General features: G+C 36.8%; 1 protein-coding gene across 7 annotated transcripts in view; it reads left to right on the plus strand.

Annotated features, from left to right (window-relative positions):
- The window catches only part of ADAMTSL3 (ADAMTS like 3), a 216,531-nt gene that overhangs the window by 119,818 nt on the left and 82,153 nt on the right, over positions 1-14,560 (plus strand). For all 7 annotated transcript variants that reach the window (XR_014318280.1, XM_082769441.1, XM_082769440.1 and 4 more), the window contains one exon: positions 370-606. Coding sequence is in view for 6 of the 7 variants with exons in the window: in XM_082769441.1 (XP_082625567.1) it covers positions 370-606 (237 nt within the window). In the remaining variant the exon portion in view is untranslated. The remainder of the gene's footprint in view (positions 1-369; positions 607-14,560) is intronic.

The following is a 14,560-nucleotide window of genomic DNA, read 5'->3' on the forward strand; positions in this document are numbered from 1 at the left end:
AAGTGAATGTACAATATGGTGTCATAAAAAGTAGCGTTTTAAAATTATTCTCATGTATCAGTTGTGTTATTACTGGGATATGGTTAATATTCTGTTTCCTGTATTGTAAGCAATGGATTAAGGAACATAAATTGTTTTAATACACACAGTAGAGCACTGCAGTGTGACATATTTAAGAGTTGTACTTGAAGATCCTTGTGGGTCCTTTCCAACTCGGGATATTCCATGATTCTGTGATATTTTTTGTAACATTCCTGAAACAAGCCTACCTGAATAGGTTCTATCTAATTCTCAGATAACTTTATTAAAAATGCAGATGGTTCACTTTTTTTTTTTTTTAATAATTTATCTTCTTTCATTTGTTTATAGGACTGCCCTTCAGATGTTGGTGACTTTAGAGCACAACAGTGTTCAGCCTACAATGATGTCAAGTACCAGGGACACTTTTATGAGTGGATCCCCGTATATAATGATCCTACTGCACCATGTGCCCTGAAGTGTCAAGCTCTGGGAAAGAACTTGATTGTGGAGCTTGCCCCAAAAGTTCTAGATGGTACTCGTTGCAATATCGAATCCTTGGATATGTGCATCAGTGGAATATGCCAGGTATGTTTGTAGTGGAAATCCAAATACGGCCTTTGTTCTGTGGCACTTTGCACATGAGGTGGCCACTTTTTTTTTTTTTTTTCTCTTTTATATATCAATTTTCTTTAGAAGTATTTGCAAGTACTGCCACCTGGATTGTAGATAACTTACCTTTCTCTTGCACACAGGAGTCCTTGACTGTCTTATCCACTGACATTTTTATATACAAATAACAACTCAATGACATTCACTCATTCTTGTATTTATATTGTAATTTTTAGTCATGTAAAAATTACTGAAACTAGTTAAACCCCAACCTTTGGTATGTCTGCCATGGTATGATGAAATTACATAGACTTCAGATTCATTTTACTTCTTCTCCAAGTCTTTCATCGCATGAACTCTGTTATAGAAAAAAAATTATATTTTACAGGCTCCAGCCCAGAGTGGCAGTTGGGTGTGTGGGAGTGTGTATGTCTGCCTGTTACATGTGTTACTCTTGCCTCTTTGTTTCATTAAGAAGTTCCTAATCCAGGCAATGAATATGACTACAATAGTTTTGTATTTTTTTTCACAAGGTGCATTCCAAAGATCTGAATCTTAAATTCCTATCATACATTTGTAATTTCTAGATTTCATTGCTAGAGGGGAGGTTCTGCCTCTGATAAAAACATTAAAAATAAACAAGGCTTGCTCAGCTGCCAAACTCTTGCTTTACATACTTGCATCATACTTGCTGTCCTTTGATGGAAGAGGGAGTCTAAGGCCTCCGCAGCCTCTTAAGATGGATATTCACATGAGTTTGATAATTGGGTTAGAAGCTCACTGTCAGAACAAAAGTGGCTGGCAGTTGGATAATACTTCATGTAGAACCAGCTGAAACTTCTCTTTTTTTCTGTCTCCAGGCTTAGCACCTCATAAGGAGGTGTTACATCTTTACTGGCCGACCTGGATCAGGAGACCTAGCCTCCTGATAACCTTAAGGCAAAGAGAGACAGCAGCATAAGATCCCGGTATTTTGTGCTGCCTTAGTAACTGGAAAACAGAAATGCATGAGGAAGGGCAGTACCATACTTCCTTGGTTCTCTTGGCTTGAATATCATCGTTTTTCATCTGTCCCAGTTTTAGTTCTAGCCAGCTGATATTCATTCAGCATTGTGCCTAGTTCTACCCAGTCCTACCCAGACTTCTCTCCTTGTCTGCCTAGTCTCCATATCACCACCTTTTCTGCTTCAGCTGAAAGACAGGCTTCAGGCAGTTGGAAGTGGTTATAAGATTTTTCCTTGCACAGACACAGTCAATGTACAAATGTGCTCTGCATGCTAGGTTTGTAAGAGGCCTTTATAAGTGATATTAATAGCTTAACATAATGGCTTTTTGAACCAATTTCAGACTCAGTAACTTGGAACCAGTTATTTTGAGCTCTACCCAGAGTGGTAACCATTATTATACAGGGTGAAGTTGTGATAGAATTATTTGATTTTTAGTGTATTTTTACTGGAAATCTACCTTTCTATCTACAGTTATTATTAGAGTTATGCTATTAACTTCAGTTAGGGTTTAAAAAAAAGGCTATAATTGAGGCTTTGATCATGTCTCACTATCAAATAAATATTGTAATATTAAGTTTTATAAACAGAACCATCTTAATAGAATGGATATGTTATTGCAATTAGTTTCCTTTCTCTGAATCTGTTGTTGTGTTAAATGCCTGAAAGGAATGTGGCTCAAAAATGCAGTATATAGTCTGGAGAGCAAAATTGCCCCATTATTGGGGAAAAATTGATGTTTGGCAGAAGACTGGTGTGCAAATTACAGCAACATTAATATATGATCTGGACCTTGCTGCGTGTTTTGTGACTTCTATGTATACTGCACTTCCAATACCAATCATGCCAACATACAATGCATCTGCTGCCTCTGAAATAGAAGAGTTCCTTACGGTTTTGCCCTTCAAGAGACAGCATTTGTCAATAGTATTTCACAGAGGTATCCAACAGCATTCATTACTGTACGTGTTTAGATAGGATATACCTCTATAAACAATGGAAGCACTTGCAAAATAATACATTTCTTTGGCAATATTCTTAGTGATGTCTCTTTTAGTATCAACTTTCACCCTGGAGGTTACCAAAGCATTTTGTAGATGATACATCTACAGAAGCCTTTCTCTGAATGAGAATTTGGCTCAGTGATGAGAGGTTTCCAGTGTCTCCCACAGTGACCTTGAACATCCAGAATCTTTAATAAATAGTGTAAAATTCATTTTGGCTAGGCTGGACCAAGTTTTATGAAGAACAGTTGAAAGACATATTCAGAATTGTTGTCTTAAATGTTTCGTGTTAGTATTTTTCAGTATTTCTGTATGTATATTTGACAAATAGTTGGAAATTTAAACAATCAGTTTTTAGAATAACCCAAGTAGTGGCTCAAGAACTTAGTCATTTCAGAAATAGGCACTGGAGCTCTTTTACACTGCTAATGAGATCTTTTTTTTTTCTCCATCTATTCCTTTTTATATTATTATTATTTTAATTGTGCAAAAATATTTTTCAGTGTGAGAGAACATCTTTTAGGAAAAAATCCAAGGTTATAGTATGCAGTTTCATATGTGATTTTACTCATTTATACCTTAATCTAAAATTATAAGCTCTGAGGTGCTTTCTCTGCATTTCCTTTAAGGCACTGGCTATTGGTGAAGTATTTTTGCACTGATAGATTCTTTTTTTTAAGTCTAGATTTGTTGTTTTAGAATTGGAAATTTTTATCGAGGTATCTATATCTGTATCAAGACCTTTGATGTACTTTGAGATTGTACAATAATAATTTTATTTATTTATTTACTCATTTATTTATTTAGTGGTTCTGCTGTTATCAACACTAGGAGTTTTATTTACCAAAGACCTTTAAAGATGATAGTCATTTGACTAATCTTTCTCTTTGTGGACTGTTTTGGGTGCAGAGTGGAAAGGTTGCTTTCTTGTGAAAGGGAGTGGAGAGGGGGGTACTTCCTCAGAAACTGACACCAATCTTTGCTGCTACTCCTGTTTAAGCAGGAAAAGAAAACAAATTGACATCTAATCTTTCCTGGAAGAATACGATTGTTTAGTCAACTGCTGTTAAGTTTGAGAGACAGCAAAAAAATGTGATTCTCCAGGATTGTTGCTATAAGATCAGTCTGTTGGGTTCTGACATATACTTGGCACAGCCTGCAAATAACTTGGCAAGTGTTTTTACAGTTAACTCATCTAAATAAACATGTCATTCTGCTGATGTGGATATCTTTGCTTTTATGCCCGGGAGCACCAAAGAGTTAGTATAAGGAGACTGGCTTGCCCGAGTTCTTTTGCAACTGCTGCTGGTTTTGCTCACTTATTGTCTCAGAAAGCTGGCAAGTTTTATAAGATCTCAGCTTCCCCTGCCACGAGCATGATTGCACTTTCCTCTGTTTCCTTATTCTTGATAAGGTAGGCTTACTTTAGAGGCTGCATCACTAAGCTCTTCTCTTGGATTCTTGTTCTGTAGATTTCCTGGGCAGAGCATGAATTTACAAGGGTGATAACTTTGTATTGTTGAGATTCAGTGCTGATTCTTTGCACTTCCCTTAACAAGCAGACTCAAACTAAAAACATTGTCAAAGAAAATCATGAGACAACAAAACTGCTCTCTGCATGAGAGTTTTGAGGCTTCAGGGAAAGCAAAATCTAAAGGCAGAGGGGCAGGGAAAAGTTTATTGGGAAACTTAATAAGGTATTTTGGGGTTCCTCAAGGCTCAACTGAGCCAAGCAATTTAATCATTATTTATTTATTTTTAAGTCTGCTATTGCCTTGCTTGTGTTACCAAAGCAAATATCTGGGTCTGTTGTGTTAAATGTGGACAGGTCAAAACTTCACTGCCAGGAGGATTTTCACACTTAACTTCTGATATTTTTTCTAGTCTGCACAACTCCCAACACATTTTTTCATACATGTTCCTGCTGTGCCCATCTGGATGTGGGTGGAGACATTTAAAAACATCTGTATGTCAGACACATGTGTGGGCAACGTTTACCCAGTTGCTCCATCTGCCTCGAGGCCTTGCCTCTCCTTGTGTGTGTTTTTTTTTTTTTTTTTTTTTTTTTGGGTTTTAATTCTCTCTCTCTCTTTTTTTTTTTTTCCTTCCAAAATGCAAAATGGGGTCTTACTTGTTTCAGTACCTAAAATGGTTACACTGATAATTTTCATAATCTGGAGTCATGTGTTTGGACAATAAATTCATGCATCACCCAAGAACTCTGGAGTCCTGAGGAGCAGCCTGACTACTTTTGTACTAGGCTGTCACAATTAGGTCAAAGATGATGTAAATCCTGTGGTGAACTTTCCATTTAGTGTCAGCAAGTTGTTTGTGTTCCAAAAAAGGCAGACTCTACACTATGCTTTGTCGCATATGGCATAAATTTAGCTGACATCAGAACACATCCCATATGTCAAGTGAAGTGCCATTGACTTCTGCCATGTTGGTTATTTTCTGTCACATGTCACGATATGCCAAGTAGGTATCTCGCACACTTGCCACCAAAGCAGTCTTACTCTTGATATAAATATCTGTCAGTTTTCATTGAAAACAGTTGCTGTAAGCCTTTAGAAGTCTGCACATTTTTTCATGATTTTTCATGAGCTCTGCTCATGCTTAAAACATAAAATCATAGCAGATTAGTAATTTCTTCTGATTCTGACTCCCTGTATTCTAAGAGTTGTTTTCACAAAGTGCTCGCTTAAGGTGTTCTGTGTCCTTTTACTGTGAGTTGCTGTGGATACTTCTTTTTGCTTGTGTGATAAAGGACTTCCCAAAATGCACAGGAGGTTTGGTGTTCAGATACTTAGGAAGGATACTTCTATCCACAATTACCACAGATTTCCCAGTAAAAACCACAGGAAATGGTAAAGATTTTCATCTCATTTATAAATATATGTAGGAAATGAATCTACAAACATAGTTGTCTATAGCTAGTTTCTAATTTTTTATTATTGTAATGAATAATGAGGTATCGAAGAATATCTTATGCTTTAAAGAGGGATTTGATTCCTTAAAAATACAGAAATTTCTTCTATGTTCCTTCCTGAATTTACTCTAATTTGAATGTTAGGAGTTAAATGGCTATCTAGATATAAATCTAGATATAAATCTTTTTAGCCTTCAAACCTCAACTCATGGGAAGAATTGATTTTGAAGTAGCTTTTTGTTAAGTCTTTTTTTTATACTTATACCCTTTCCTGGGTACTGTTAAGTAGCCAACAGACAGTGTAATTATGTACAAAAGTAAGTAGGAGCACGGAAAGATCCCAGTTCAGAGACCCATACCCTGGCTACATATTTCTGCAGGCACTAGAGCTGGAATTTATCCAGAGTGACTATGGGAGTTACTCATGGAGTTCCAATATATCTTTCTGTCCTGAAGATCTATGTACCAAAATCTCCGTATAGCTACATTCGTGTGACATCTCATAAACCTGTCCTGTGTGACTTGCCAGTGCCACCCTCTGTCACAGAAGTTGGCATTTCCTCTCCCATGGAGGCTCTCAGCACTGCCCAAGCCAGCAGACTGCACAGCCACATTATAGGGGCTCATTCAAACCCCTCTGATGTGACAGCCAACCTCAGGGTAGTGGTTCACATGAGATGACATTGTTGGTGGCTCAAAGGAGAGCTTTTGTGGCACATAATGGTAAGATGCACTGAAAACATCATATGGAATCCCTTGCTTTTAGTTTACAGCTGTTTGCTGCTACTAGAAACTGTCATTTCTTTTTAGACCTTTTATTTTTCTCCACACCACCGTTTCTTATGGAGAAATATAGCTGATGGGGATTTCTTACTGTCTGTGTTTATCCTTCCTTGTCAGATAAGTGGTGGGTTCCTTCTGATCTCCATTTCTTATCTATGTCTTTTTTTTTTTTTTTTTTTTTTTTTTTTTTTTTTTTAACTGAAGCTCTTTGCCAGGTTTTGTTTTGTTTTAGTGAGCTTTGTGCAAATATGATTTTATTTCCCAGCCTAGCAAGGTCCTACAGCATGTGAACAATGATAAAGTCAGTAAGATAATTTAGGATTTGGTTATCTTATTGAACTAGATAATTTGCCTTAGAACTAGAGCTTGCCCTGAACTTGTTGAACTAGAACTTGCCTTAGTAACCTTCAAATTCCCTGGAGCTAGCTTCACCTTCCTATAGCAAGGGAGACTTGTCTGGGCTCAACCAAAAAGAAAAAGTAATCTGATTCCATATATTGATTCCTTTCAAAAGCATTCTCACAAGCAAGAAGCCTAATGGGAATTTGTGTCCTACCCTCTGTGTGTATGTGTATTTTCTAAAATGGAAACAGTGTGGGAAAGGGTACTTACTCTCCTGCTGGGTGGTCCTATGATCTCTCAGCTGCTCTAGCATGTGACAGATCCTGTAGTAAGAGTTAAATGTTTTGGGAACACTTTGTTTTATTTGATGGAAGTGGATTTGCAGAATTGTGGAACACTCCTTAGCCTCTTGCCTTCAGATATAAAAATGTTTGCAGAAATATGTGGAAAGTCTTTTTTAGGAGCCCTTTAGTATGCAATGAATTTTATGCACTGTATTTTTCATTTTTTATTGTTTTACATTCTTTTTCTCTGTATTGAGGGCTGGGGAATTTAAACATCATGGTGTGTCTTCTCATGCCCATCATTCTGACTTATTTTATTCCTCTGTTCTGAACTTTGGATTTTGACATGCTTTTCTTTACTCCCTGCTTTCTTATCCACAAACAACTGAAAACACAAAATCATTTTTCTTGCTCCCAAGAAAATGAAGTAATGGGCTGGGACATACACTGTCAGAGTACATGCTCAAAGTCCCTGAAGGGACCGTAATCTGTTTCTTAAAATATGCTGACACACAGGTCAGATTGCCCGGGCTGCTACTGACCTGCACTAGCTTGCTGGCAGAGACGCAAGACCCTGTGCTACAATCAAACCTTCGTTAGGTTGAGCATAGACGTAAATGAAGAGTTATGAGACAGGACAGTGGGAGAACAAATCAGACCAATTTAATTCAGGGAGGACCAATTAAATATTTAGGGACGATAAAGCAGAATTCTACCTTCAGTAGAAGGTATTCTACCTTAAAAAAAAAAAAAAAAAAAAAAAAGTTACTTTCTGAATTAGAGGGGATATCCTGGTATCTAGCCCTCTATTATTCAGAATCACTTGTAGATGATGATCATGGGAAAGAGTGGGAGTTACTACTTTATATTCTCTCCATGGACATATTTTATCTGCATAGAAATAAACTACAAGCTGAAGTTGTCGCAAAGCAAAGGATGTGAGCATAGACTGCAAAGTAAATGAATAGATGGGCTTTGAATGATAGCCTCTGGATTTTACAGCAGGGCAAAGATGCATGGAAAATACTGACTAAGGCAGAGCAGGATTTTCCCATGATGAATTTTATACTTATGTTTTTATTACCATAAATTCCCATAGCCATATTTAAAGTTATTTGTTGTGTGGATGCAGACATTCCTAACATCTGCCTGCACTGTGATTCTGTGGCAAGACAAATAGGGCAGGAGAAAATGCAACAAATAGCTGACACTGATGCAACAAGATCTGTGTAGTGTGATAGCAGATGTGCCTGTACAGTTAAACGCAGCTTTAATTTTTCAATTTGGAAATTTTTGGTTCGTCTCTTTGTAGAAATAGAAATCTTTTTTCTCTGACCAAGACCTTGAGGATTTTAATTTTCCCTCTTGAGACTGCTTCTAATAAACTGCTATTGCAGATTTATTTTAGTGAGCATGTAAGGATTTCTCACTATTTTCTTTTTTCTTTTACTAGCAAAAGTTGAAATAAAACATATGTCTTTCCTTAGTCAAGTCACAAGACTTGGAGAACATTATTTTTGCCAGAAATAGTTCTGAGGATATCTTGTATTTTGTGCAATGCTGATAACCTTTAAAACTATGTAGATATTTTTGCTCCATTTCAATCTATATTCCAATCTCTTTTAAGGATGAAATAAATAATTTGGTTATGACAGTCCAGCTACTACTGGTTCTGGTGGTAGGGCAGCCCCATCACTTCATTGGATCTGTTTGGTGTAATAGCCTACTTTTATTCAATGTTTTTCACACCTTGACAAATTTCACAGGCAATGAAAACCAATTGCACCTGGTTCACATAGTCTTTACACCCTTCAGCAGATCAGTGGCAGTGGTCCAAACAATACAGGATTCACTTACTGAGAATGACTAGCAACAGATCTGTTACAGGAATATTGCAAAATTTAAACTACTGGGCAACATGTACCAGGATAATGACAGACTGGTCAGGCCTTTAGGGAAAGGATCCCCCTGTAGAATAACTATCACTTTCCTGTTAAGAAATATAATAATTATCTCCATTTATGTATTCTGTAGTACAGCTCCTTGTGCAGCAGAAATGTACTTCTTTCTTAAATTAAGAATATTGGGCACTTCTGCTGGGTTTTCTGCTTTGGCTGAATTTGACTAAATGTCAGCTGAACATTTGTGTTACTACCCCATTCGCAATCTATTTCATGAGTACACACAGATGTGTGTCTTTTGAAATAGCCAAGCCAATGAAAGTAAGAAAATACAAATGTACTGAGTAGACTTCATCTGGATTTCTCTAACCATTCTGTGGTTTACAAAGCAACTCTAGAAGGATGCTAATTATGTCATTGTGAGATATTGTTGAATTGGTTTTCTATTTTTATTTTATTAAAATTAATCAAGTTAATAAAAAGCATCACTCCCTGACATAAGGCTTGCCAGTCCCTTGGGCAAACATGGAACATTAAAAAATGTAATGAACTTACATTGTCATTTTGATGGAATCACTGATAAATGAGGCTATAAATCAAAAAATACTGTTAGAATCAGCTGAGGACAATAAAGTAGTATTTAGCACATACTTGTTTTCAGTGTGGATATTTGCTGAAAATTTAAATTGTCTGTCTGCTAAGAGCTTAGTCTAAGACACGGTAGAGAGAAAAAAATGACACAAGTGCAACTTCAGCATTCAACAATCTTAACATTTCACAGAATGTATATATCTACCTATATGTATCTATCTACCTATATCTATCTATCTATATATCTTTATATATCTACCATAAATAAAATCAGCAGTGATTTATTCTTTTGTGGCCACTTCCATTAGGACAACTCAGTATGTTTTTTCTTGCTGCACCTGGATTTCTGGCTCCAGAGAAGCAGGGAGCCCTTTTCTAAAGAGAAATATTGTATATTATTTTATATATTGCTACATACAGTTTCATACTTTCGATAGTAAGTGGTACTTAATGCTCAGTGCTTGTTATGCACAGATCCTGGTGTTTTTACTCATGTTTAACTTCAGTATTCATGTTTTGTGAAGTGTGGCTATACCTTCAGGCTTCTTATTCAAAGCATAGAACCTTGAATCTTTAGTATTCCAGCAATATTTTTATGATTGACACACTCATTATTTTTATAATTGACAACTCACCTCCCTGAACTGTATTCTACAAAAGATGGTGTCATACCTGTTTTGAAGGAGAGGTCCTGAAGATGGAGGTGAGCAGTCAATTAAGGGAATAACCAAGTTAAGGATGCCTAAATCAATGGTCTAATATGCAAAAACTCAAATTTCAAAATCTGATCCTGTAATGAGCCCTGCATGGGCAGTTCTGCATGGTCATTAAGGTAAGACTGAAGGGGTCTTAGGGTTTGCCAGGTATTCCCTACAATGCTTTTTTGCTATGTGGGAAACAGTCACAAATCTGTCCCTCTGTAATCCTATTTTAATGATGGTTTACTATAAACAGCTTCTTAAGAAAGGAAGATCCTTTAGTTTAGTAAATTATATTTTGACTATAAATCAGAATTAAGATGCAATATTGATTTCTTCATTTAAGTCTAACACCTTGACTGAAACCCTACTAAGTGCATAAGAGTTAAAGAAACAGCTGTGGGAGTATCTGAGTGATTTTTGGATTCCTATCTGCAAAGATATTTGTAATGTTCCATAGTCACCTCTAACATAGCAGCAGCAATTTCATTTTTCTTTCATCTGTATTGCTATGTTTTATGCCATGACCTTTTGCTCTTCCTCTGCCTTTCTGAACTTACATGAGCTATTCTAAGCATGCTACAAAACATTTAACACCCCTCAGTACTGTGTTTCACAATAGCATTGGCACACTAACGTTTAGTTTAGAAGTTCATTGAAGCTCATGAGTCCTTCTGTTCACTGCTTATTTAACTGCTTTCTATCCTACCTGCTTGTGACAAAACAGTATTATTTGTTTGCATGTGTCTATTTTTCCTTTCAAAAAAGACAGCTAAACAACATGCTCAGGTTCTGTTCTAAAATAGTCATGGTTCATAACCGCTTTGAAAATAATTTCACCCTGTCCGAATTCATAGATATCTGATCATGGCCAATTTATTAAATGCACAAAGTACTCATTTATCAAAGCCTTTTTTGTATTAAATTTCCACGCATTTTTCATTTTGTTAAACATTGGTCAATATTTCCCCAGCTGTTTATTTGTATGGGGAACACACTTGCAACTGAATCCTTACAATACTTGTACCATTCTTTTGACCTATTTGTCAGGCCTTTGTATATGTTTCTGGATTTATTTTTTTTTTAACTTGACAGGGTCCTAATCCTTCCATTACATGGTTTGAATTGTCACTTGTTTCATTTATGCAGTCTATGTTAAAATCACCTAATATAATTATTTTTGACTATGCCCTAAAAGCCTGCAGATGTTTTCCCAATCTACCTATAATATTTATAGCTGATCCCTTTGCTCTGTAAACAGCTAGCGATGTCGGGTAAATTAATCCTAACAAACACCTTAATTGTGAAAATCATCAGACCCCTTTGGCTTGCTGAGATGTGTAAGATGGGGAAGGTTGTTGCCATGTATCATTTACTAGACCTTGTTACAGCTCTGCATGTAAATATACATATACTCTTTTCAAAATGTTCCCTCAAATACCATTTTATTTTTCTAGTAAAGTTATTAGTTAAATATTAATACTTATAATGATTGGTGTCAAAATACCATATGCTAAATTATCTGGAATTCTGTGCTCATTTTAGGCCTAAACTGCGATCCTAACTTGAGTTATTTTCTAAATTGCATCCTGGGATATCACTGCATACTCATGATAGTTGATATAAATAATCTCAGAAGGAAGTCCACAGAGGGTGCATGGATCTAGTTGAACCTTTGCTGGCAAGAAAGCTGTAAAGCTTTTCCTCTAATTCCCTTGCATGAGCAGCTAGTGTTCCTGCTTTATTTCTAGGGTGTTTATCAAAAAAAATAAGCAATAACACTATTGAAACTGTCCTCTAAAGAATGCTGCTGTGCTGATTATCTTTTTTCTTCTTTCCACATTGGACACAACAGCGCCTTATGTTTGCACAGTTGTATTATTTTGTTATATGTGATGAAAGTTTGTTTTCATAGCAACTGTGTGTAATAGCTCAGTTATACTGTGTGTTTATTATTATCATGTTGGGCTTTAATGGCCTGGTCTTCTAAGTCCTTTGCTTGCTCAACACCCTTCTCTCACCAAAGGATTGCTTGATCTGTAGCCTACAAATATACAACAGCTTAAGCTAATAAAAATAGCAATTTCTCACATAGAGTATCATAATATGCAGCTGAATTTTTCCTTTGAGAATTAACCGATGAGTGAATAAGCATATTCTTAATATTTAGGAAATGAGATTACAGTATAAAATGGAAATGTGTTTGTGAGATCTGCAGAAAGATTACCCTTGCGGTAGCTGTAACAATTTACCGCCATGTGCTAGTATTATCTTCCTGTGAATAAGAGCAGGAGAAGCAGTGGGGAGCAGTAAATATTCTAAAATTCCACCCTGGAGTAATACAGGCCATCTCAGCTACTGGTTTGGTCCCCATCATAGCACCACCTGAATGTTTCAGGATCTTCAGGACATTTATTCTTGCAGCATTGCTGTGGGGTGCAGAATTGCAGTTACACCCCTTTCATAGGTGGGGATCAAAAAGCACAGTGAAGTTTGCTAAGGGGAAAAAAAAGTCTGTTGTGGAGTAGTGAATTGAAAGAGTTGTCAAGCCTAAAGCCACTTAGGCTTAATTCAGCATCAAGCACTGAGTTATTATATCCCTTGAAACTGTATTTGTGTTCTGATCCATGTAGTGGCCCAGTCTGCTTCTGGTTCTGAAACTGTCATTTTTATTCATTTCTCAGTGCTAATTGGTGATAAAATGGGGAGATAAACTTGTTCAGTCATTTGTTTGCAATTTTCTTGTTGTTATTTTTTTGGCATCTGTGATGAACCCAGAACTAAAATGGAAAAAAAAATCTTTAAGTGAAAACATTTTAACCTCTAATTCAATCCTAAATTATAGTACTGGAATTGTGTACGAGTTCCTGACTTGCTTCTGTGTTGTAAATAAGCGGTTGTTCTGAGATGGTCTGATTTACCACAGGAGTAGGTTAATCTGCTGCCTCTTACAACTAAGCTTTTATTATCACTTAAGATATCATTACCATTAAATCATTAAGTTAAGCTGCTTCTTTAGCAATGTTACAGAATCTTGTGTTCACCACTACATCGTTTCTGAGTACGTGATGGCCAGCCCAAACCATCAAGTGGCATTTTATGTGGGCCTTTGCCCAGAAGTAAGTTCAGGAGATCAGTCTGGGGATAATGTTCTTATGTTCTCTTATCACCTGTGAGCCCATCGGCAGGTCAGTCTTTACAAGTGGTTGTTTTACAGGCATTAATGAAGAGTCTAATGATATTAGCAGCATTCCTTCTTTATGTCCTCTAGGTTCCTGTTGTTTTCGACATTACCTAATTCCAGCAGAACATCTTGCATGTGCCTACCAAACAGCAGTGTTTTTTAACTCTTTATAGGGGGGTCAGCATCAAGTATATAATTTCTTTGGGCTTCCAAAGGAAAGGTGGGAATAGGATTTTTGATGTAATCTATTCTCTAGTGCATAAGCTGTTCTCTAGTGTGTGAACTTGCTTCCCTATGACCTGTTGTGAAGTGGTTAAAAACAGGTAAAAATTACAGAGGTGCCATTCAGTGCAGCAAGTCTCTCAGCTGAAGTACAACAGCTAATGCAGTTAATTTTCCTCCATAATGCCTTCATCTCAAGGGAGTGTGGGATGTGGGGAACCGGGAAAGTAAAGAGAACAGGAGTGGGAGAAGGAGCTGCTTTGCTGACTTTTCTATAGACAAATGAAACTTAGAGGTTACATTTCTCCCTGTTTGGCACTGGGCATGCAGCGTGTGTGTTAACTCAGGGACTGGAAGACCCAGCCCTGCTTGTTACGTGTGGACTCGATCCCCACCTCTCCAAGGGGATCGTGTGTCAGTTTTGGCATAGCACAGATGCAGTGGATCTTGGCAGCTAAAACTGCCCCTTCCAAGCATTTTTATATAGGAAGAGAAGTGTACTGGCCAATTTCAAAATTCTAGCACTGCTTTTAACCGTGAGTTTCCATAGTGCTTTCTATCCATTTGTCAGTTCTGAGTTTGTTTAAATATATATATATATATTTAATTTCCGTAACAAATTAGCTTGCTTCTCAGGGAAGTGTGGATATGAGGCATATAGGCTGAGCTGAATAAACTTGAAGCTGCAGATTAGTTTTCTTAACACATTGCTCAGCATTTGGTCCTCTCTGCAAGTTTCTTCTACAAAATGTTGAAGGGTAAGATAGGCGAGACCAAATCTTTATTCTCCTTTCAGCAGAAAATTCTAGTTAATGTTTATTCCTCTTCTTTGCCTTCCCTTTCTCACTCCCATGTTTCTTGTAGGGTGACTGATATGAAGAAAAGGGAAAACCAGCAAAAATGTTTTCTTAATAGTTTAGATCTTTTTCAGTTGATGGTTTTTTAAAAACTTCACTTACAGATTTTTTGCCAGTGATTAAATCTGGGT

The sequence above is a fragment of the Aythya marila genome (genome assembly GCF_965140915.1).
Source record: "Aythya marila genome assembly, chromosome: 11".
Lineage (NCBI taxonomy): Eukaryota > Metazoa > Chordata > Aves > Anseriformes > Anatidae > Aythya > Aythya marila.